This window comes from Zootoca vivipara, chromosome 16 (genome assembly GCF_965207765.1).
Source record: "Zootoca vivipara chromosome 16, rZooViv2.hap1.1, whole genome shotgun sequence".
In the NCBI taxonomy this organism is placed as follows: Eukaryota; Metazoa; Chordata; class Lepidosauria; order Squamata; family Lacertidae; genus Zootoca; species Zootoca vivipara.
This window is the reverse complement of record NC_142599.1, coordinates 34,526,528-34,547,557: the sequence shown is the minus strand read 5'-3', so window position 1 is coordinate 34,547,557 and position 21,030 is coordinate 34,526,528. Positions and strand designations below refer to the sequence as shown.

Sequence of the window (21,030 nt, the reverse complement as noted above, 5' to 3'; positions counted from 1 at the left end):
TCGGCCATAAGGCGCCGGCCCAAACAGGGGCAGCGGGAACTACCTCTCCCGCCATGCGCCGCGCGGACTCGGCTTTGGGTGCCCCCGCCCCTCCTGAGGAGATTGGCGCATACTTTAATTTGGTGCGGGGTTAGAAACGTAATGATATTGATTTTAGAAGCTCCTTTGGGCCGATTTAGAAGCTCCTTTGGGCATGTAAGTGCTGTATAAATTATTATCACAGATTACATTTGTGAGGTCAATTTCAAAGAAATGACGCGGGCGTGCCGCTGAGCATGTGCAAAGTGCGTTTTTCTTAAATAATTGGTTTTCTTTTTTCACTTCTGTATACCCATCTAACGAAACAAGTCCCAAACAACAAGTAGAGACTTATAGACACAGGCTGCAATCGGTGTTCGAAATTCCGCAGGCGGGTTTCGCTACTGGCACGGATCCAGTTGCAATTACATGAAGATTTTTGGGCGCCGGGTTGGCGACCACAGTGTAAAAACCTCTGCCTTTGTCCATAGTTAATTCAATTTCCATTGTGTGTGCTGCTTTTTCTTGCATGTTGGGACAAATGAAATGTAAGAGTAAGCTATAGTCAAGCATTGTCGCATTGTAAGGGACCCCAGGGTCATCTAGTCCATCCCCATAGCAAATAAACATTCCGTTGTGTCAACTGTAACCTAGAGCTAAGGTGCGATTTGGTGCCTAGCTTATATATCCGAGTTTCTAACACTGGCTGCAGTTCTAGACACTTGACTTACCTAAATCCACAGGTGGGCAATACCTATATTAGGACCAACCAGTGTCACAAGCTTTTTTAATTTTTTATTTAAAAAACCAGAAAAGTACAACATCCAGCTTCAGAACTACAGTGGTACCTTAATTTGTTCTGGAGGTCCGTTCTTAACCTGAAACTGTTCTTAACCTGAAGCACCACTTTAGCTAATGGGGCCTCCTGCTGCTGCCGCTCCTCCACTGTGCGATTTCTGTTCTCACCCTGAAGCAAACTTCTTAACCCGAGGTACTATTTCTGGGTTAGCCTGTAACCTGAAGCGTTTGTAACCTGAGGTACCACTGTATCGCCAAGTGCGGGTTTTGGAGTTAGCCTTTTTTTGAGTTTTTGGGGTGGCTCACAAATATTACTTTAAAGCTGGCATTGCCAACAAGGTGAGCTCCAGGTGTTGCCAAACTACAACGCTTACCCCTGAAGATCTTGGTGGGCGCTGATGGAAGTTGTAGTCTCACATCACAATGGCATTGTGGCTGTTATTCTGTATCACTTGTGGATACATATACAGTAGATACGTATAAATATAAGGCAGAGAGAAATGGAAATGTCAAAATTCCACCTACGTTGCAAACCACATCACCCTTAGGCACTATTGCTTTCTGTTCCTTCATCAGAGATGCCTTCAACAAGTGTAAAGTGATGCATTTTGGCACAAAAAACTTGTACTTTTCTGTACAAGAGGTAAGATCAGATTTCAAGGACAGGCAAACACACTTTGAGATAGGAAGCAGGGCCAGTGAGGGGCATGGCTTGGGAAGAGGGGGTGTGGCCTGGGAAATATTCCAAGGGCCAGATAGAAAGGCTCGGAGGGCCACCCTTGGCTCACTGGGCCTGGGGTTCCCCACCCAGCAGAACTTTATATAAAGGAGGGGGAGGAGGAACCTCGCAGAAACGTGCTTGCAAACAGCATTAAAGGATTAAAAATCAGAGGGGATTTCGCTCAAAGGGAAGCTGGAAAACGAGCAGATTGCAAAGGCAAAGGGGATCAGCACAGATCCTGCTTGCAGAGGCGAGAGCAGCCGAAAAGCCAGGGACGGCAGGAACAGCATCTGCCCCAAGGCCAGGACGCGCCAGAGAGTACACGAACTGGAACATTGCAAGCCAAACAAGGCACGTATCTGATTGTGCGGCAGACGACCTAGGAAAGTGCAGGAGGAGGACAGGACGGCCCGTGCAGAGGAGCAGCAGCCAGGACATGCTGCCAAAACCCTTCCTTGGCAATTTGGAAAACTCCCAGGGAAGTTTGGGGGCTGGTCACCGTCTCCAAGCTTAAGTCTACCATGCAGGATTGTTGTGAAGAGGAAAGTGAGCACCCTGAAGACAGTGGCCACAGTGGGGGCATAGCCATCTCACTCAATGGCTATGCCCCCACTCCCAAAATGAGATAGATTTTCATCATAGCAAAAAAATAGTAATACTTTGTTCTACCATTCTTTGGGAAGGTGATCAGGAACAAGGAGCTCAGCTGAGTTCTGAAGCGCCACCTCAGGGGCCCTGTTCAATTTCCTTCGGGCTGGAGCCTAAACATATTTCCCAAAATCTTAAGGACTGGGAACTTCACCTCTTTGTGTGTGTGTTTTTAACGAAACAGAAAGCCACAACACAAGCGGATGGCGCGGTGTTCAGAGATGCCCAGTTCTACACCCAAAATGAATTCCACATTCACCCCTGCGTAACAAGGGTTGGATCCAGCTAAGTGGACCTATAGCATTTTATCTAATGTGAGTCCTACCCAGAGTAGTCCCACTGAAATTAGTAGACATGACCAAGGCACCATCTGTACTATACCACTGTCATGGCTTCCACCAAAGAATCCTGGGAATTGTAGTTTGCTGCGGGTGCTGAGTGTTTTTAGGGCTGCATTTCCCAGAGTGGTTCAACACTTCCCAGGAAACCCACAGAATTGTAACACGGGAATAGGTTCTCCTAACACTTATAGCAAAATACAGTACGGTGCCCAATTTTTTTTGGGGGGGGGAGCCCTGACTTTAAAGTGACATGACACTGCTTTAAACTTTTTAAAAGCAGAGGTTGGATTGCCATCTGTCATGGATGATTTAGCTGAGATTCCTACATCGCAGAGGGTTGGACTAGATGACCCATGGGGTCCCTTCAGATTCTACGATCTAACACACATGGTCAAGCCCATTAATTTGACTTGCTCCAAGTAGGATTACCATTGGATACAAGCCTTCAGTTTCTTCCCTAGAAGAGATTTTAGCACCACCAACCCGCTCACTCCTTTACAGGCCGTTCTGCTTTCTCACTACCAAGTCCATGGACTCAACAGAAATTTCACAGAAGAAAGCTGTGTTTTAATGAAGGCAGCATGGGAGAAACAGACACACTGTGGGTGGAGTAAAAAGCCTTTTCTTTGGGCCGCTCCATTCCCATCTCATTAAGCAATTTGGCACGGTCAGACCCATCCGTGTTTTCATCTGGCGAGAAAGGAATGCAAGGGAGCATTTATTCCAAGGGCTCCGTGCGAAGGAAGGATTCCGCTTGCCCGCCGCCCACATCCTTTCATCAAGACCCTCTGCGTAGAAAAATCCCAAAAACTGCCGCAAAGAAAGAACGTCAAAGCAGCCAACTGGTGGTGCTTGGCCAATGGCAAAACGGAGAAGGCAAAATAATTGCTGCAAGCCACCCAACCCATCCCATTCTTCACAGGTCAAACCCAACCAAAGAGCCAGCCTTGTTGGATAGCGTAAATGCGGCTTTGGAAACGGCATCTTGGCAGAACCACAGCATCCTTGGAAACTTAAAATGGGGATTCCTTCCCCGGGAGATTGGTCAACCCATCTTATTTATTCTGAGTATTTGTATTCCGTTCTTCAGCCAGAAAGGCTCCCCGAGTGGCTTGTGTTCAACCAGTTATAACAAAACAGTCCTGCCCTGCAGGCTTAACATTTTTAAACAAAACAAGAATTATCAAACTTGGGCACCAATTCTTAAACAGTTGTTCTCATGAAGGCCAGCTTCTACTGTTGAAGGCTAGGAGGTGCCTGGTGCAGCTGCTCTTTTGGGAAAGCTGATGGGACGAACTCTCCTCAGCTCTCCTGAATCATGGAATTGTAAAGTTGGAAAGGGACCCCCAAGGGTCATCTAGTCCAACCCCCTGCAATGTAGAAATTTTTCGCCCAATGTGGGACTCAAACCCATGATGCTGAGATTAAAAATCCCATGGAGCAAGCTTCTGCTCTGGAGGACTGGACTTCAGCCAACGTTCAAGTTACAAGAAAGGAGATTCTGACTAAACAGGAAGGGCTGACACTAAGAGCTGTTTGACAGTGGAATAGACTCCCGTGAACAGTGTTCGAAACTCCCATTGTTCTAGGCGCATTTTGCGACAGGGAATGTCATCAGCATAAGCCGTTTCTGAGCTCTGGACACAGTACTGCGCCTGAGATTTCAGATTAAAACTGCATGGTGGAAGGGGAGGACTTTTTTCTGCCTCCCCACTTCTAGCTACTCTCTGAAGACTGGAGAAGAGACCCTCTTAAGAATATTAGGGGGTGGGCAGGGGAAGGACTAGACCAGGCATGTCCAAAGTCCATTTCGAGGGCCTAATCCGGCCCCCGTGGCAGTATATCTCACGCATGTTCACTTCATCAAATCTGGCCGTCTTTGGAAAAAGTTTGGGCACCCCTGGACTAGACCATATGAAAAATGAACATGCTTTAGCTACAGTTCATTCATTTTCAGCTTTGTATTCTTGTTATAAAAAAGTGCCTAGATATTCCAGGTTTAAGGTGCCATTTAGCTCCTAGCTTTCGTTTCTCAGTTTCTGTCACTGCCCATGAGAGGTTGTGGACTCCTTGGAGGTTTCTAAGCAGAGGTTGGATGGCCATCTGTCCTGGATGCTTTAGTTGATATTCCTGCATCCCAGGGGGTTGGACTAGATGACCCTTGGGGGTACCTTCCAACTCTATGATTCCGAGATTTGATGCTCTACTGACTGAAGGGAGAGGAGACCTGATGGAGCCGGCCTGTCATCTTCGCCAAAAAATAGCCACAGGGAAGGGAGGGCATTTTCAAGGCATATACGAGACATCCGTTTCTCATTCTCACCCTTCCAAAATCCCTTGCAGTGCTGTGCACATGGGAAGGAGGGTCCAGAGCGGTGGATATTTTGGGGGGGGAAACGGGACGGCGACTGCTATACGCCAAGTTAAGAAACTGTATGCGGAACCTCCGTTTAAAAACCGCTCTGGATGTCGAAGCTGCTTTCGTTTCCACCCGCCGCCCCCGAGTATTTTCCAGCCAGCAAAAACGGCTTGGGTCGTGGGCGTCTCAAGTGCCCGCCAGCCTCCGAGAGACAGGAAACGGTTTAAAAACAAAAGCTGCTCAAGTCAACAAGCAATCGGTACCGAGCATTCGCAAACGCCTTAATGCAATCAAGGGAGGTGGTCTGATCACTGAAGTTCCACTTTTAAAATGAAAACATAACCTATTTTATGCCTGGGGAAATTTGTTCCGAGTTCAACGTCTCAGTTGTTTTTTGTCTGTAGTCATCTCAACTGGACCCTGCAAAGGCCTGTGGCTGCAGCTCCACACTTGTGGTAATTCCAGAGCTTGGGGCCCTTACACTAGCCCAGAAACGACCCGGTTCTGAAATTCAACAGGGGCGGACCCCTATGGAAATTTACAGTTGCTGGCTAACATAATCATAGACCACCACCACCCCACCCCACCCAGGTATGCCAACCCAATGCAATGCAAGAGTCTTTTGCCCAATTTCTCATGCACCAAACATAGGTCTATGTTCTGTTTACATCAGGCCCATGAGTTTAACCTCCTGTTAATACAGGAACAGGGAACCTGCAGTTCGCAAGGTCTTGCTGGATACAACACCCGTCATCCCCGACTAGAACTGACGTAAGTTGCAGTGCAAAAACTTGCATGGATCAAAGATTCCTCATCCCTGATTAACAGAACAAGATTCACAGACACACAACCAACGTTCTGCACTTTGGCCTGGCAAAATGCTTCTGCGCAACTCAAAAATATAGACGCCAGCAGGTTGATTCTAAAACATGTCAGTTTAATGAAAGATACCTCCTAGATGATTCTCTCTGCATCAAGCAAGCTTACAGCAGATTCACGAACACAGCTATTTTACATTTGTCTCTCTCAGCCTCACATGCTTCAATGGAAGAGAATCATTTCCCCAATAAAAGCTGTGTCTGCGTCAGTTGATCCACAACACTCGTTTTGCACAACTTTCACTTGAGCAAAATCCACAGAATTGCCCCACCCCACCCCGGGCAGGTGAGAAAAAAAAACCTTTGGCACTTAAGACAGGAATTGCAAGAGTCGCCCCCCCCAAAAAAAAACAACACCAAAGGTGGCCCCGAAATGTTCCCCTGCAAAGTGCTTGGCTGGTCAAGGAAAGGAGGCAACCAAAATGTAAAAAGTGTTTGACTCACTCAACCCAACCAACCACACGGTACAAAACACACACACACACACACACTACGGTTGGTGAGCCCTTTTGAAACAGTCAAGGCACCAACATTTTAAGGCAAGACGGTTAACAAGCTGTGGAGGTGGCAGAGAGGTATTTTGGCACCAGAAAACCAGATTTGTTTTTGTTTTTAAAAGATACACACACTGATTTGTGAAACATGGCAAAGGGTTGCATACAGCAAGAGTCCTGGGTACATTAACTTTGCGGTATCAACCACACCAGAAAGGGTGTTGTTGTGCAAGGAAACGCATAAGGAGGGGTGGTGACCACTCAGTTGCTCGAAAGACCATGCGACCAGCCGGTGCAACGATATTCCAATCGCACAACAGTTGTGTTGTTATTCCCCCAGGGCACAGCATTCGAACTCTCCCCCCTTGCTCCAGCATGCAGAGGACGACAGATAAAGCCAGACTGCCCGTTTCAGAGACCTGCTTAAATTCTTAAAACCCAGGGAAGGATTATCAAGCCGCCACCCCCACGCCAAATTTGGCCATGGTTATATTTTCATAGCTATGTACTCACAAGAGGGTGTGAGCACTTAACACCCCACCAGACCACTCTGACCTTGCGCCCAACTGCAGTTGCCCCAGGCAAGCAGGACTAGAGCACAGCCTGAGATTGTGGGAGCAGTCAGAGGGCAGGTCTAAAACAGCGTTCCTATTTTCAGAGGAAGGGGGTAGAATCTTTAAAAAGGAGATAAGCCTGTCTATCTCAAGTTTTGGACCTGGGTTCTAACGTATAGGAACCCCACAGCAGGGGGAAATCCACAGAGTAGGATGAATTCTGGAGGGGATAACATAACAGGAATAGCGTGTGTGTGTTGTCGCCCTCTCCATGTCACCGGACTGTCTCTGTTTTCTGCTATTTTTGCCTCTGAATGGAGAGCGTTGGGGATGTCTGTTAAAATTATTGCTTGCCTGCCTTGGGTTCAACCTCCTCCCTCGAGTTTCTGAAAGTCAAAGCCCTGCGCGGTTTGGGTCCGAAGGGATCCGTGAGTGAACTTAGGACACAGATCGAGGGCATCTCTTCACCCACCCAACCATACCCATGCTCCTCCTCCTCCTCCTCAGATCTTGATGAACAGGATGCTGGTGACGAGTGCAAAACCTGCCAGGAGGACAATGACTTTGAGGATGCGCTGCTCAGAGGAGTTGAGCTCGTGGGGCAGGATCTCCAGGAAGGTGATGTACACAAAGGTGCCGGTGGCCAGGCCCTCGAGGACGCAGCGTGACAGCTGGTGGAGGGCTGCCACGGGGGTCTCCGTCAGCACCACGCCCAGCCCGATGCCCAGGGGGGACATGATGGCGAAGAGGACAAGGCAGGCCGCCACCACGCGGGGGCGTAGCCGCCCCTGCAGGAGCTTGAGGCTGAGGCTGAAGGCGATGACGCCCTTGTGGATCAGCAGGGCCAGGCAGATCTCCAGCGCCTGGGCCCCCTCCTCCTGCAGCCCCACAGCCAGCCCCTCGAAGACGGAGTGCAGCGAGAGGGCCAGGAGGAGGACGACCGAGCGGATGGCCGAGTGGGCGTTGAAGTCTACGTGGACGTGGGGGCGGTCCCGGCCGTGCTGGTGCAACAGCGGCCCGTCAGGCCAGCTGTGGTCCTGGATGGAGGCAGAGGGGTTCGCGGCCGAGCCAAGGAGGGCCTGGTTCTCTTCCAGGGATCCCGCCGGGTCTTTGTAGGCCAGGACGATCTGCTCCAGGACCAGGACTAGGAAGAAGCCCATGGCCAAGATGAACTCTTGCAGGGGGAAATGGAGCTGTGGAAAGGAAGGGATAGGTGTGAGCACGGAGTTGGAGGCATAGGTTTGCTATGGGGGACACTTACTTGCATGCCAAACATTCAAAGTACAGCGATAACTTACAGTGCCCTAGAAGAAAATGTGATGAAAATTATGTATAGATGGTATCTAACACCAACTAAGCTTGCAAAAATGTATAGAGCAAGAAATAAGGAGTGTTGGAAATGTAAAGAAAAAGAAGGGAGTTTCTATCATATGTGGTGGACTTGCAGAGAGGTAAAAGCTTACTGGGAAATGATATATAATGAGTTAAAGAAAATGTATAAAAACACCTTTGTTTTAAAAAAACGGAAGCCTTTATGTTGGATATAGTGGGGGAAGAGATACCAAAGGGAGATCAAAACTGTTTATGTAACTGTTTTTAATCTGTGATATTTTAATGTATTTTGCTATTTGTTGGAAGCCGCCCAGAGTGGTGGGGGAAACCCAGCCAGATGGGCGGGATATAAATAATAATAATAATAGAAAAACAGCACCATAAATCAATATATCGCGATGTTTAGCCGGTGATATGAAGTTGAAAACCAGGTATCACCCAGCCCTAACAAACAGTAAAAGACTCAGCGTTTTTGATGAGTAAACGCAATATAAATCCTTTTCATAATAGACAAATAACTGGTGGCAAAATCTGGGCCTTCGCTCACCGTGACTCTCAAGTTGTTGAAGGCCTCATTAATACCGGCCAGGTAATCAGGGATCAAGTCCAGGAGACACGTAGCCAGGAAGACACCTCCAGCGAAACAGCTCACCAGGCTTAAAACCTTCCTTCGGGAATCTGTTGAGAGAGCAAGAAGCATCAGAGCAGGATATAGGAGAGAGGAAAAGATACCGGGGTTGGGGGCGAGTGGGAAGAATAATATTTTAGTGCTGGTCTGAAATCGCCAAGCCTAGCCTTGCTTCATATCGGGCTACGGAAAGCCGCAGGCAACAGCTATCTGACAAGGCTATGCTTTTTAAAACAGTATCAGGAGACTCTTAATCTCAGGGTCATGGATTCAAGCCCCATGTTGGGACAAAAAGATTCCTAAATTGCAGGGGGCTTGTCTAGATTGCCCTTGCGGTCCCTTCCAACTCTACAAATCTATGATGGCTTCCCCAAAGAATCTTGGGAAGCGTAGTTTGTTAAGGGAGAGCCGATAGGGGACACCCCTAATTCCCCACCCAGAACTACAGTTCCAAGTTCCCCGGGAAGAGGGATCGATTGTGAAAACGCTGTGGGAAGTGTTGGTCCGTAAGGGGAATAAGGAAGTCTCCTAAGAACACTCGGCACCCTTAACAAACTACACTTCCCAGGGTTCTTCAGAGGGAGCCATGACTGTTTAAAGAGATTTAAAGGGCTAAAGGTGTGGCCTTAGCAGTACTAATTATTATTATTATTTATTGTGAAAATAAAAAAAGTTGCCCCAGGCACCCTGGGCAGCATCCAACAAATTAAAACACAGAAGGAATAATTAGGATGTATAAAGCGGAAGTGCCAGTCCCCAAGCCTAAGAATTGCAAAACAGCTGGGGGAAAGAGCTGTAGCCGAGCGGCAGAGCCCAAGGTTCAATCCCCGGGAACTCCAGATATGGTTGAGAAAGACTCCCTGGCTAAAACCCACAATACTGAGCTAAATGGAGCCATGCTCTAGCGCAGGCATAGGCAAACTCGGCCCTCCAGATGTTTGGGGACTACAACTCCCATCATCCCTAGCTAACAAGACCAGTGGTCAGGGATGATGGGAATTGTAGTCCCAAAAACATCAGGAGGGCCGAGTTTGCCTATGCCTGCTCTAGCGTAATATAAGACAGCTTCTTCTGTTGATATTTAAAACCAGCCATTTGCTCAGAACCCATGAGGACCAGGAACTTTATTTCCAAGGAGAGGGCCATAGGTCAGTGATGGAGCGCTTGCAAGAGTCTCTCGGTTCCATCCCCAGCTAAAGGGCCGTGGAGATTTGTGCCCCAGGCTTTTTAGACTTGTGTACTATCTGAAAACAAAGGGACGCATTGGTTCCCAGGTGTGAAATATATTGGCATTATTTTCAGCTCTCCTACCCCACTATGGCTGCTAAACTACTCTGGGAACTTTAGCTCCGGGAGGGGAACAGCGGGCTCCTTAGAACGCTCAGCTCCCGTAACAAATTGCAACTCCCAGAATTCTTTGGGGGAAGCCATGACTGTTTAAAGCGGCTTCATGGCGCTTTCAATGTATGGCCTGAGGAAGAAGCTGAGAGGCAGTGGACAGGTTTTAAGTACTGAGGTCCAGCTCCGAGGGCCTTCTGGCAGTTCCCTCCCAGCGAGAAACGAGGTTACAGGGAACCAGGCAGAGGGCCTTCTCGGCGGTGGCGCCCGCCCTGTGGAACGCCCTCCCATCAGATGTCAAGGAAACAAACAACTATCTGATTTTTAGAAGACATCTGAAGGCAACCCTGTTTAGGGAAGTTTTTAATGTCTGATGTTTTATTGTGCTTTTAATTCTGTTGGGAGCCGCCCAAGTGTCTGGGGGGCCCGGCCAGATGGACGGAATATAAATAATATTTTTATTATTATTATTATTACTATTAAAGGCAGGCAGATGTTGTTTGGCTGGCTGGGGTAAGAGGAAGGTTAGCACAGCAGTGCCCCCAAAGTGTAGAAAATCGCCTACTGTACAAAGGTAAGATTTGCATTCACTGCTCCCCACACTGTTGCCTCTGGCTCCACCCACCATTGATAGGTGGCCCCTGCAAGGTCGCCCAGAAAGAAATGCGGCCCTCGGATTACAAGAAGACCTCTCCATGCCTTAACTAGCCATGGGGGGGGGGTCATTCCTACATCCCACACGCTACTGAAACAGGAGTCCGCAAAGGCTAATTCACCATCCTGTTACCTGAGGAGCTGGTTGTGGCTCCCGGCCGCCGGAAGACCCACAGAGGAAGGAACCCACACAAGAGGGTGACCACCAGCAGCAGAGCCAAAGAGCCCAGCTTCACCTCCAAACCCGTGGCGGAGCGGAGAGCCACCACATGGGCGTAAGGCTCCCACACCATCTCTTCCAGCTGCGTCTCGGGCCTCAACTCGGCGGCCATCGCTCCGGTGCAGGGCTTCCGAGCCAACTCCAGGCTGTGCCCACAAAGCCCTTGTGCTTAACCACCGTGCAAGTCAGCGGAGGGATCCCTCAAGCTGCTACCATCATCTTCATTCCCCGCCGGTTTTTGGACACCCCCGAGGGATTTGGGTTCAGGAGGTGTCGTCCTGCAAGGAGGAAGAAAAGACAGTGAAGTGGCGCTAGGAACCAAACTGAGCTGGGATTGAACGCATTGGCAGGGGGGGAAGCAGTTTCAAGGGGCACCAGCAGGGAACAGAAACACTCATTTTGAAAGCCATTGCTGTTGTAATAATAATAATAATAATAATAATAATAATAATAATAATAATAAATAATAATAATCCACCCTTCACCCTAAGGGGCCAGGGTGGGTCACAACAGTTAAAACACAATGTGAAAACAGTTCAAAACAGGGGCACTCAAACTTTTTGGGGTCACTGCCCCCCTTGGTTCCATAAACTCACCCCCAGCGCTCCCTGCCCTGCACAAAAAGCATTATTCAGAATAGCGGTTTCCACAACCCACTAAGGAAGATAAGAGCACAATAAAACTTGAAACAGGAACAATTACTTGCACAATTACTGTACTCAAAAGCCAGTTACAACTATTTTGTTAATCAATTCAACCAAACTGATGATCCAGTGATACCAGCTTTGCAAAGTCTTCAGCTGCCCCTCTGCGTCCCCCTTGCCTCTTAGCACCCCCCCACTAGGTAATCCCACCACTGGTTTAAAACAACTGACGACACAGAAACAAGGTGGGTCCTAAAAATAGGAGCTGTGTGGTGTGACAACCAAAGTTTTATTTCCTCCCCACTCCAGGAGCATCACAGGCACTGAGGAAAGCGGCCTTGCACCAAGTCAGGCCATGGTTCTATCTAGCTCAGTAATGTCTCCACTGACAGGCAGCAGCTCTCCAGGGGTTCAGGCAACAGGACATTTTTTTTAAAGAAGGAAAAAAGTGGAAAGGATTTTAGAGGGGCACAAAAACTATTTGACCTCATGGCATTGTTGCAGGGCAGTCAGAAAATTACGGTAGAATATTGTCGAAAGGTGCATTTATTTCAGTTACGCAACTTAAAAGGTGAAACCAATACATGAGATAGATGCATGACATGCAAAGCAAGATATGTCAAGCCTTTATTTGTTGTAATTGTAAATATGAAATGTAATAGCGATGTTTATTTTTGTATTACTGTAACTATTTGTTTTATTACTATGGAATTTCCAAAAGAAAGCATTTGTAAAAATTAAAAGAAAATTAAAAAATAACAAGTTGCATTACTGAAATAAATGCACTTTTCGACGATATTCTAATTTTCCGAGTTTCGTGTGTGTGTGTGCACACCATTTTGGGAGGGGGTGGTCATGAAAAACTCATGGGGCACAAGACATGCATCTCTTTTTCATGGCCTCTTGACACTTGAGGTGTCTATTGTTAAGGTACACCCTATCCTTGCAATTGTTGTCAATGTTTGTATCTTAAACCGTGCTGAACCACCCTGGAACCTAAGGGTGAAGGGCGGTTGCCAAATCCAATTCTTAATACTGTAAATAATAAGTCACCCCTAAAGGTAAAAGGTAAAGGGACCCCTGACCATTAGGTCCAGTCATGACCGACTCTGGGGTTGCGCGCTCATCTCGCATTATTGGCCGAGAGAGCCGGTGTACAGCTTCCAGGTCATGTGGCCAGCATGACAAAGCCGCTTCTGGCAAACCAGAGCAGCACATGGAAACGCCGTTTACCTTCCTATTTATAAATATACTTACCTATTTATCTACTTGCATTTTGACGTGCTTTCGAACTGCTAGGTTGGCAGGAGCTGGGACCAAGCAACGGGAGCTCACCCCGTCACAGGGATTCGAACCGCCAACCTTCTGATCAGCAAGCCCTAGGCTCAGTGGTTTAACCACAGCGCCACCTGGGTCCCTTACACCCCTACACTACACCAAAACAGCCCTCCAAGAGGAATTGTGTTGAGATTCTTAACCAGCGCAAGACAATGGAGATACGTTCAACAAAGTCCTGCCCAGAGAAGCCCTGTTGAAATTTATTTCCTTATTGCAATTATCTCCCCACCTTTTTTCTCCGAGGAGCTCAAGGTAGCCGACATGGTTCTCCCAGCTCCTCATTTAATCCCAACAGCCCTGTGAGGTAGGTTGGGCTGAGAGGCAGAGACTGGCCCAAGCAAGCCACGTGGCCGACTTTGGGGGATTTGAACCCTGGTCGACTCTACAAATCTCTGAGCTGTATCCTACACTTCCTTATTAGCAGCTGTGACTGCTTAAAACAATTTTTATTTCGTTTTCTTTTCTGTAACTCATTAGTTGTTACTGGAATTCAATTGGAAAAAAGAAAAGATGTCAAGCTGAACTGATGACCCCCCCCAGCTCTAGAGTTGCTCTCTGTAAAAAAACAAACCATGCTTTTAAAATTAGCCATCTCCCACCATCAACAGGCATTCCAGGAAAGAAAATGGATTCCCCTTTTCCCCTTCTGCTGTCCACAATGGGGGGGGGGTACTAAAAACTAAAAACCCAAACAACAGGGGGAGGAGGGAGAGAGATCTTTTTCCAGCGTCTCCCTTGCTGGCACTAGAAAGGGCAGATTATGGATCAGCAGATCCTAAACCGTATTCTGGGAACTTCCTGGCCTCTGTTGCTGTAAGTGAGTCATGAGGCCGACATATTCCGGTAATGTTTCTCCTGCCCAAACGGGGGGGGGGGGAGCAGCTTTCGGACTCCGAGATGCGTTGACTGCTGCTACTGCTGCAAAAGTTGCACAGCGCCAGGACTCTGGCCGGTTCAAGAGGACAGCAGAGCCCCCCCAGGGAACCCAGTTCCCCCGGGAAACGGTGTCTCGGAAAGAGAGTCTCCTGCCTACAAACTGGGGAGAACAGGGAACTTTTCCAGAGGTCAGATGCAACAGTCCCGTGTCAATAAAGAAAGCAGCCAGCCTCCCAAACTAACCCTTCTCTGGATTTTTTTACAATGCAGTGCTCCATCCAGCCTAGACAAGTGTACAAAAAGGCACACACTAAACTAATAATAAATACCTTTATTGTCAATGTGCAACCTGTGTGCAATGAAATTAACCGACCCCCCCCCCACAAACATTCAATCTCATTGCACTCTGTGTGCTTGTCACACAACACACCAACCCCAAAAGTCAGTTGCACTACAGTATATTATTTTCCGTTTAGCAGCCTAATAGCCCACGGATAGAAACTGCTTTTCAGCCTGTTGGTATGACTGATTATACTTCTTTTTCTCCTGCCCGAGGGTAGAAGATTACAGTGGTACCTCGACTTATGAAGACGATCCGTTCGGCGGCACTCTTCATAAGTCGAAGTCTTCGGTTGTCAAAGCGCCTGTTCTGCGCATGCGCGATTTTGCGCTTGTGCGGAACACGCGCAACAACAAGACTTCTGGGTTTGCCGACTTCGGAAGTCGAAACCTTCGGAAGTCGAGTCATTCGGATGTCGAGGTACCACTGTAAAGAGGTGCTGGCCGGGGTGTGAATCGTACATCATACATACAATAGAATATGCTTGTTCGTATGTAATGCTTCTAAGATATATTTGCATACAGTGCTTTTAAAGTTTCTCAAATATCTCAAATTCTATTCTCTGCTGTATTAAATGTGCATTCTGGAACTGAACCCCTTTGTAATATTTTGAAATCTTTACAACATTTTATTTTCCTGTTAATTATGCTGCTTTGTGGGTGTACGGTATATATAGGACGTTCTTCAGTAATGTTCTATTCTGGATTGTTTCGTTTGATGTTTCAATGTGTTGTAAAACCACTTTGAGAGTTTTCCTTTAAGATATAAAGCAGCATAGAAATGAAATAGCAGCAGCAGCAACAATACCATATTGGCCTGAATATAAGCCTCACTTTTTTTCCCCTAAATTCCGACCATGAAAAGTTTAAGTGTGGCTTAAATTTGCGACCTTACAAAAATTGGCTTTTACAATATTGCTGCTGAAACAGACATAAGGTAAAATGGAACGGGTGTGAGTGCCTGCGGAATTTTAAGGGAGCGGCTTATATTTGGGTATTATCCCTTTTTTTTCCTTTAATTTTAAAGGTGCTGCTTATATTCTGGCCAATACGGTAATAATACAGTATTAAATTATGGAGACCCGCCCTGGGACCTTAGGGTGAAGGGCAGGTAGTAAATCAAATTCCAGAGAGGCCAGTTAGCTGAATCTGGCTCAGTGATAGCCAGAGTGGTGTAGTGGTTAGAGTGCGGGATTATGACCTGGGAGACCAGGGTTCGAATCCCCACTTGGCCATGAAGCTCACAGGGTAATCTTGGAGAGGCTAGTCACTGCCTCACAAGGTTGTTGTGCATATTGAAGGAGGAGAGGGGGAGCCAGGCATGCCACTTTGAGCTCCTTGGAAGAAAAAGTAGGATATAAATGCAATTAATAATCATAAGCACCAGAGGGTCTACTTGGAGTATAATTATACACCACTCACTATCAGCAATGCATCACACACACCACTGTTAATATTGCATAAGAAAAATAATGCATTAAACCAAAGAAAATGTGTTGCTTTCTAGAAAACACTTAGAGGAGTTTTTGTTTACGATGAAGAAGTATATAAATTAATTGCATTAATTTGCAAGGCCCTTAACAACTTGGGTTCAGGGTTCCTCAAGGACCTCCCTGGTTCCTTATATCTCTACCTGATCCGAGTGGGGATTCGAACCCAGGTTTTTCCCAGGTTAGGCCCAGCAAACTAACCACCACATTGAAATGTTATACTTCTGGTGCTTAACTTTTTATTCCAGGAGAGATTTTAAACCATTTCTGATTTTTACGGTTCGTTTTTAAACAGGCTTGCTCATTATTGTCTTTGCTGAACTTGATGTACCCCTTCAGAGGGAATTGCGATAAAGCGGTATGTGTATAAATTGTCAACATAGCATAAATAAACAAACAAACCCTGTTAAGTAAATAATAATAAGTGCATTTACTAGTAAAAATACAATATTCCAAACAAGCATTATATCAAGGGAAATGACTTGCAAAGTGTGCATTGTCAGGCAAAGATTTTATACAAAAATAATAATAATTCAAACTAAAATGTTGGTGAGTTAATATAAGGACCTAAAAAATAATATCCCAAACTGAAATGGAAATGTAGAGCTGTGAATTTAAGATTGGAAAAACAAATACTGAAATTGCCAGATTCACTTTTTCCTCATCTCTTATCAGCTGTCTGGCTGCACAGACCACAGTCATCAAAAGAGGAAGGGGGAAAGTTACTGTAATTCTGCCTCGAGTCTAAGCCAACCTTACCAACAATTCAGGTGTTTTGGACCACAACTTCCCACCATCCCTGACCATGCGTGTTGGCTGAGCAAGTAACAACAACTACTACTACTATTATTATTATTATTATTATTATTATTATTATTATTATTATTATTTATACCCTGCCCATCTGGCTGGGTTTCCCCAGCCACTCTGGGCGGCTTCCAACAGAACATTAAAATACAATAATCTATTAAACATTAAAAGCTTCCCTAAACAGGGCTGCCTTCGGATGTCTCCTAAAAGTCTGGTAGTTGTTTTTCTCATTGACATCTGCTGGGAAGGCGTTCCACAGGACGGGTGCCACTACTGAGAAGGCCCTCTGCCTGGTTCCCTGTAACTTGGTTTCTCGCAGTGAGGGAGCCGCCAGAAGGGCCTCGGAGCTGGACCTCAGTGTCCGGGCAGGACGATGGGGGTGGAGACGCTCCTTCAGGTATACAGGGCCTCTGAGGGCTTTAAAGGTCAGCACCAACACTTTGAATTGTGCTCAGAAACACACTGGGAGCCAATGGAGGTCGTTTCAAGACCGGTGTTACATGGTCTTGGCGGCCGCTCCCAGTCACCAGTCTAGCTGCCGCATTCTGGATTAGTTGTAGTTTCCGGGTCACCTTCAAAGGTAGCCCCACGTAGAGCCCCACATACCGGTAGATAACCCTGCCACTGCATTTAGCATTTATGGACTGTAGTCCAAATAAATGGAAACGTGATCCAAACTGGGGCAGATCCTTTCCAACAAGCCAGCATGCATGATGCTTGGCCAGATTCTGCCAGGTGTGGGGCAGAGGTGCACAGCACTAATTCCCAGAGTGGTTTAACAATCAATCCTTCTTCAGCAAAAGTCATTGTGGTGCAGTGGTTAGAGCAGCACACTAGGACCGTCACTGCCTCTCAACCAAACCTACCTCACAGGGCTGTTGTGGGTAGTAGAGGAGGAGAACCATGTACTCCTTGGGGGGAGGGGAGGAAAGTGGGACATAAATGCAATAGAGAAATAAATTGGGAATTGTAGCTCCGGGGGGGGGGGTCCTCCTACCAACTCTCAGCCCCCTTAGGTCAGGGTTTCCCCTAAAAAATCCTGGGAGCTGTAGTTTAAGGGTGCTAAGAGTTGCTAAGAGATCTCTATTCCTTCCCATACTGTACTTGCAATTCCCAGAGAGGTTTCCTGATCAATCCCTCTTCCCAGAGTACTCTGAAAACTGTAGCTCTATGAAGGGGAAAGGAGGGTGTCCTAAAAACTCGCATCACCTTTAGCAAACTACAGCTCCCAGGATTCCTTGGGGGAAGCCATGGCTGCTTAAAGCAGCATCAAAGTGCTTTGAATGTGCAGTATGAGTGCGACCTAAATCCTGAATTTAACGGATTGAAATTAGTACAGTGGTACCTCGTGTTACGTACGTATGTTACGAATGTTTCGGGTTACGTGCTCCACTAACCCGGAAGTAGATGCCCCTTGTTGCGAACTTTGCCCCATGATGCGAGCGGAAATTGCGCTCCGGCGGCGTGGCAGCAGCGGGAGGCGCCATTAGCGAAAGCAGTTTCAAGCAGTTTCCGGTTATGAATGAACCTCTGGAACGGATTAACTACGTAACACGAGGTATCACTATAATCTCTTCTTATTTCGGCAGGTATATCCCAAAGTCAGATAGAGCTAGATGCAAGAAAGGCTGAAGATCTCAGTATGCTTCGTGGCTGAGATATATTAATCGCCAAATGGCACCTTAAACCCAGATTATGGTTGCCACAGCAGAATGTCTAGGTGCATTTTTTCGAAATATTGTTATTGTTACGGTATTATTCGTTTCATTTCTATGCCACTTTATATTTTAAAGGAAAAAAATCTCAAAGCCATTCACAACACATTAAAACATCAAATAAAACCAATCCAGAATAAAATGATCCTGGGAACTGTAGTTTACCCCTTACGGAGCTGTGATTCCCAGTACCCAGTACCCTTAACGACAGTTCACAAGGAGTACAGCCATTAATGGACCAAACATATGTCATGTCTAGTAATATCAAGGAGTCTAACTCAAAGCAGGGCTAACACTGAATACAGTACAGGCTTTATAAGGATTAATTGAATTTTAGACTAAAATTTGGTGTGTATACACACATACCTGGGAGTAAGCCCCATTGAATTCAACAGGCTTTACTTCAAAGTACATGTTTGAAAGAGAAAGGCCTGTAGCTCAACGGTAGAGCAGCTACTTTGTACACAGTAGGTCTCAGGTTAAATCCCCAGCTCAATTCTGTTACAGCTAGGAAAGGCTCCCTTCCTAAAACCCTGGAGAACTGCTGCCAGTCCGTGTTGGACAATACTGAGCTAGATAGACCAATGGCCATATTAAGACTGCTTCTTATACTCCTATTTTGTACCATGAGGACTGGAATCTTACAATTATTTTTAAGGGAGGGGGATAGTTCTGTACGCTTGGCATCAAGTCCCAATTCCAACCCAGGTAGAGCGGGGGAAAGGCTCCTTCCCTGAAACCCTGGAGAGCCCGCTGCCAGTCAGAGCAGACAATACAGAGCTAAATGGGCCGGTGCAAGATGGGGCGATGCAGAAATCTTACACAACTACCATCATCAACCACCCCCCAAAAATAGGAGGCTAAGGGGCAGAGACCTGTCTATAGACCCGTATCTCGCCAGCCTCTGGAAGCGGAAAACTCTGCCCGGGCAGCCCCCGAAGTCCCGCTCCAGCCCTCTCGGCCTTGCTCCGCGACGCTCAACTCACCTCCTCCGGCCCCGTCGCCTCCCAACTCAACACAAGCTCCGTGGGAGTCGGGACGTTCCAAAAGGCGGGGCGATGAAAACAAGAGAAGTCCACCACCACCACCGCTCGGCCAATGGGAACGTCGGCCCAGGCGGCCGTGTCACAGGAACATTCGAAAGGGCGGGGCGCGGAAGAGGAAAAGGAGCCCGGTCGGCCAATGGGAGCCCCGGTGACGCTTCTCCGGTGTCTGGGCGTTCGAAAGTGGGCGGGGGGGGGAGAAGAGGTCCTGTGTAGCGCTCTTCTCAACCAACGGGAACTTGAGGAAGGCGGGCAGAGCCATATGATTTGAGCCAATGAGAAGGAGGCAAGCGTTGGCTTTCAAGTTTTCCCTTTCCCGGACAACAACAACAACAACAACAACAACAATTATTATTATTATTTATACCCCACCCATCTGGCTGGGTTGGCGGCTTCCAACAGAATATTAAAATAAAATAATCTATTAAACATTAAAAGCTTCCCTAAACAGGGCTGCCTTCAGGTGTCTTCTAAAAGTCTGGTTTTTGTTTTGTTTTGCTATACATTCACATAAAGTAATCTACAGTATATATCCATATCTAAATCTATATCTAGCATAGCTGCCAAGTATTCCCTTTTCTCGCGAGGAAGCCTATTCAGCATAAGGGAATTTCCCTTTAAAAAAGGGAGAACTTGGCAGCTATGATATCTAGTTTGATCCAGTGCTCCTCCTCAGAGTAGACCCATTGAAGCTAATGTACACGACTGACTTAGGCTGAATGGGTCTACTCAGAGCAGGACTAGCATTAGATACACACGTGGCAATAATGGCAATACTCAGCTATATATACACAATTGTCATACTAAGGCAGTTTCCTATTTGCTAAGTTCCATAAGGACTAGAATCTTAATTTTTAATTTTTAATTTTTAATTTTTAATTTTTAAGGGAAGGGTGCCAGTCAGTGTAGACAATATTGAGGTATTGTATATATTTTATATTTCCACTAACATGAGTTTGCTCAAATTGCGGGACGGTGCCAGACAGGAGTGCCTGGCGTGCTCTGCTCCATGGGGTCACAAAGAGTCAGACACGACTAAACGACTTAACAACAACAATTTTACATTTCCACTTTACGGCGCCTTGCACTTTAAGATTAAGATAAAATAATTGGGCAGATGTGATTGGGCTGATGGGAGTTGTAGTTCTAAACACCTGGAGAGCAAAAGGTTGGCAAAAACTGGCATAAAGTAGGAGTGGTGCCTTTCCAACCAAGGCCCCATCTGCACTATAAATTTAAACCAGCATCATACCACTTTAAACAGCCATGGCTTTCTCCAGAGAATCTTGGGAAATGTAGTTTGTTAAGATGAGAGTTGTTAGGAAGCCCCCTCTTCCCCTCTCAGAGCTACAGTTCCCAGAGCGCCCCCCCCCCCGGGGAAAGGGGTTGATTGTGAAACCACACTCAAGAGTAGACCGCCTGAAACGCTCTCGACAGCCATCTGCCCAAGCTGGTATCCTGAGATCATCCTCTGAGGCCCTTCTTATGTGCCTCCTCCACGAGAGCGCCATAGGTTGACAACATGATATCGGGGCCTTTTCTGCAGTGGCTCCACGTTTGCCGAATGCTCCCCCCCAGGAAAGTTTGCCTGGCACCTTCATAATACACCTCTAGGTGCCAGGCAAAAATGTTTCTCTTCAGCCAGGCCTTTGGCTGATTGACATCTTATGCCCTTTTCAATGTGCTTTGGGAGCTGGGATTATTTGTTCAGTTTTGTTCTTATTTTTGTTATGTATTTCCTGTTTTTTTTTAATATTGCGGTTTTATGTTGTGATCCTGAGAGCTACGGATA

General features: G+C 46.8%; 1 protein-coding gene and 1 long non-coding RNA gene across 3 annotated transcripts; one reads left to right on the top strand and one right to left on the bottom strand.

The window, feature by feature from the left end:
* Nucleotides 1–138: 138 nt before the first annotated feature.
* On the top strand, nucleotides 139–16,482 carry LOC148683161 (uncharacterized). The gene is made up of 3 exons (XR_015947531.1): nucleotides 139–195; nucleotides 15,966–16,028; nucleotides 16,346–16,482. It is a non-coding gene; the product is annotated as an uncharacterized LOC148683161 (long non-coding RNA).
* SLC39A1 (solute carrier family 39 member 1) lies at nucleotides 5,802–19,413 on the bottom strand. Of its 2 annotated transcripts, none has more exons than XM_035099050.3 (4): nucleotides 19,182–19,413; nucleotides 10,897–11,261; nucleotides 8,691–8,821; nucleotides 5,802–8,004 (listed from the first exon to the last, which is right to left on the bottom strand). In XM_035099050.3, exons 2-4 carry the CDS (start codon nucleotides 11,093–11,095, stop codon nucleotides 7,315–7,317), a joined length of 1,020 nt encoding a protein of 339 aa, XP_034954941.1. In that variant the 5' UTR covers nucleotides 11,096–11,261; nucleotides 19,182–19,413; the 3' UTR covers nucleotides 5,802–7,314. The 2 variants fall into 2 exon arrangements, with proteins under 2 accessions (XP_034954941.1, XP_034954942.1); XM_035099051.2 differs by having other exon boundaries at nucleotides 19,071–19,214.
* Between the last annotated feature and the right edge of the window lie 1,617 nt (nucleotides 19,414–21,030).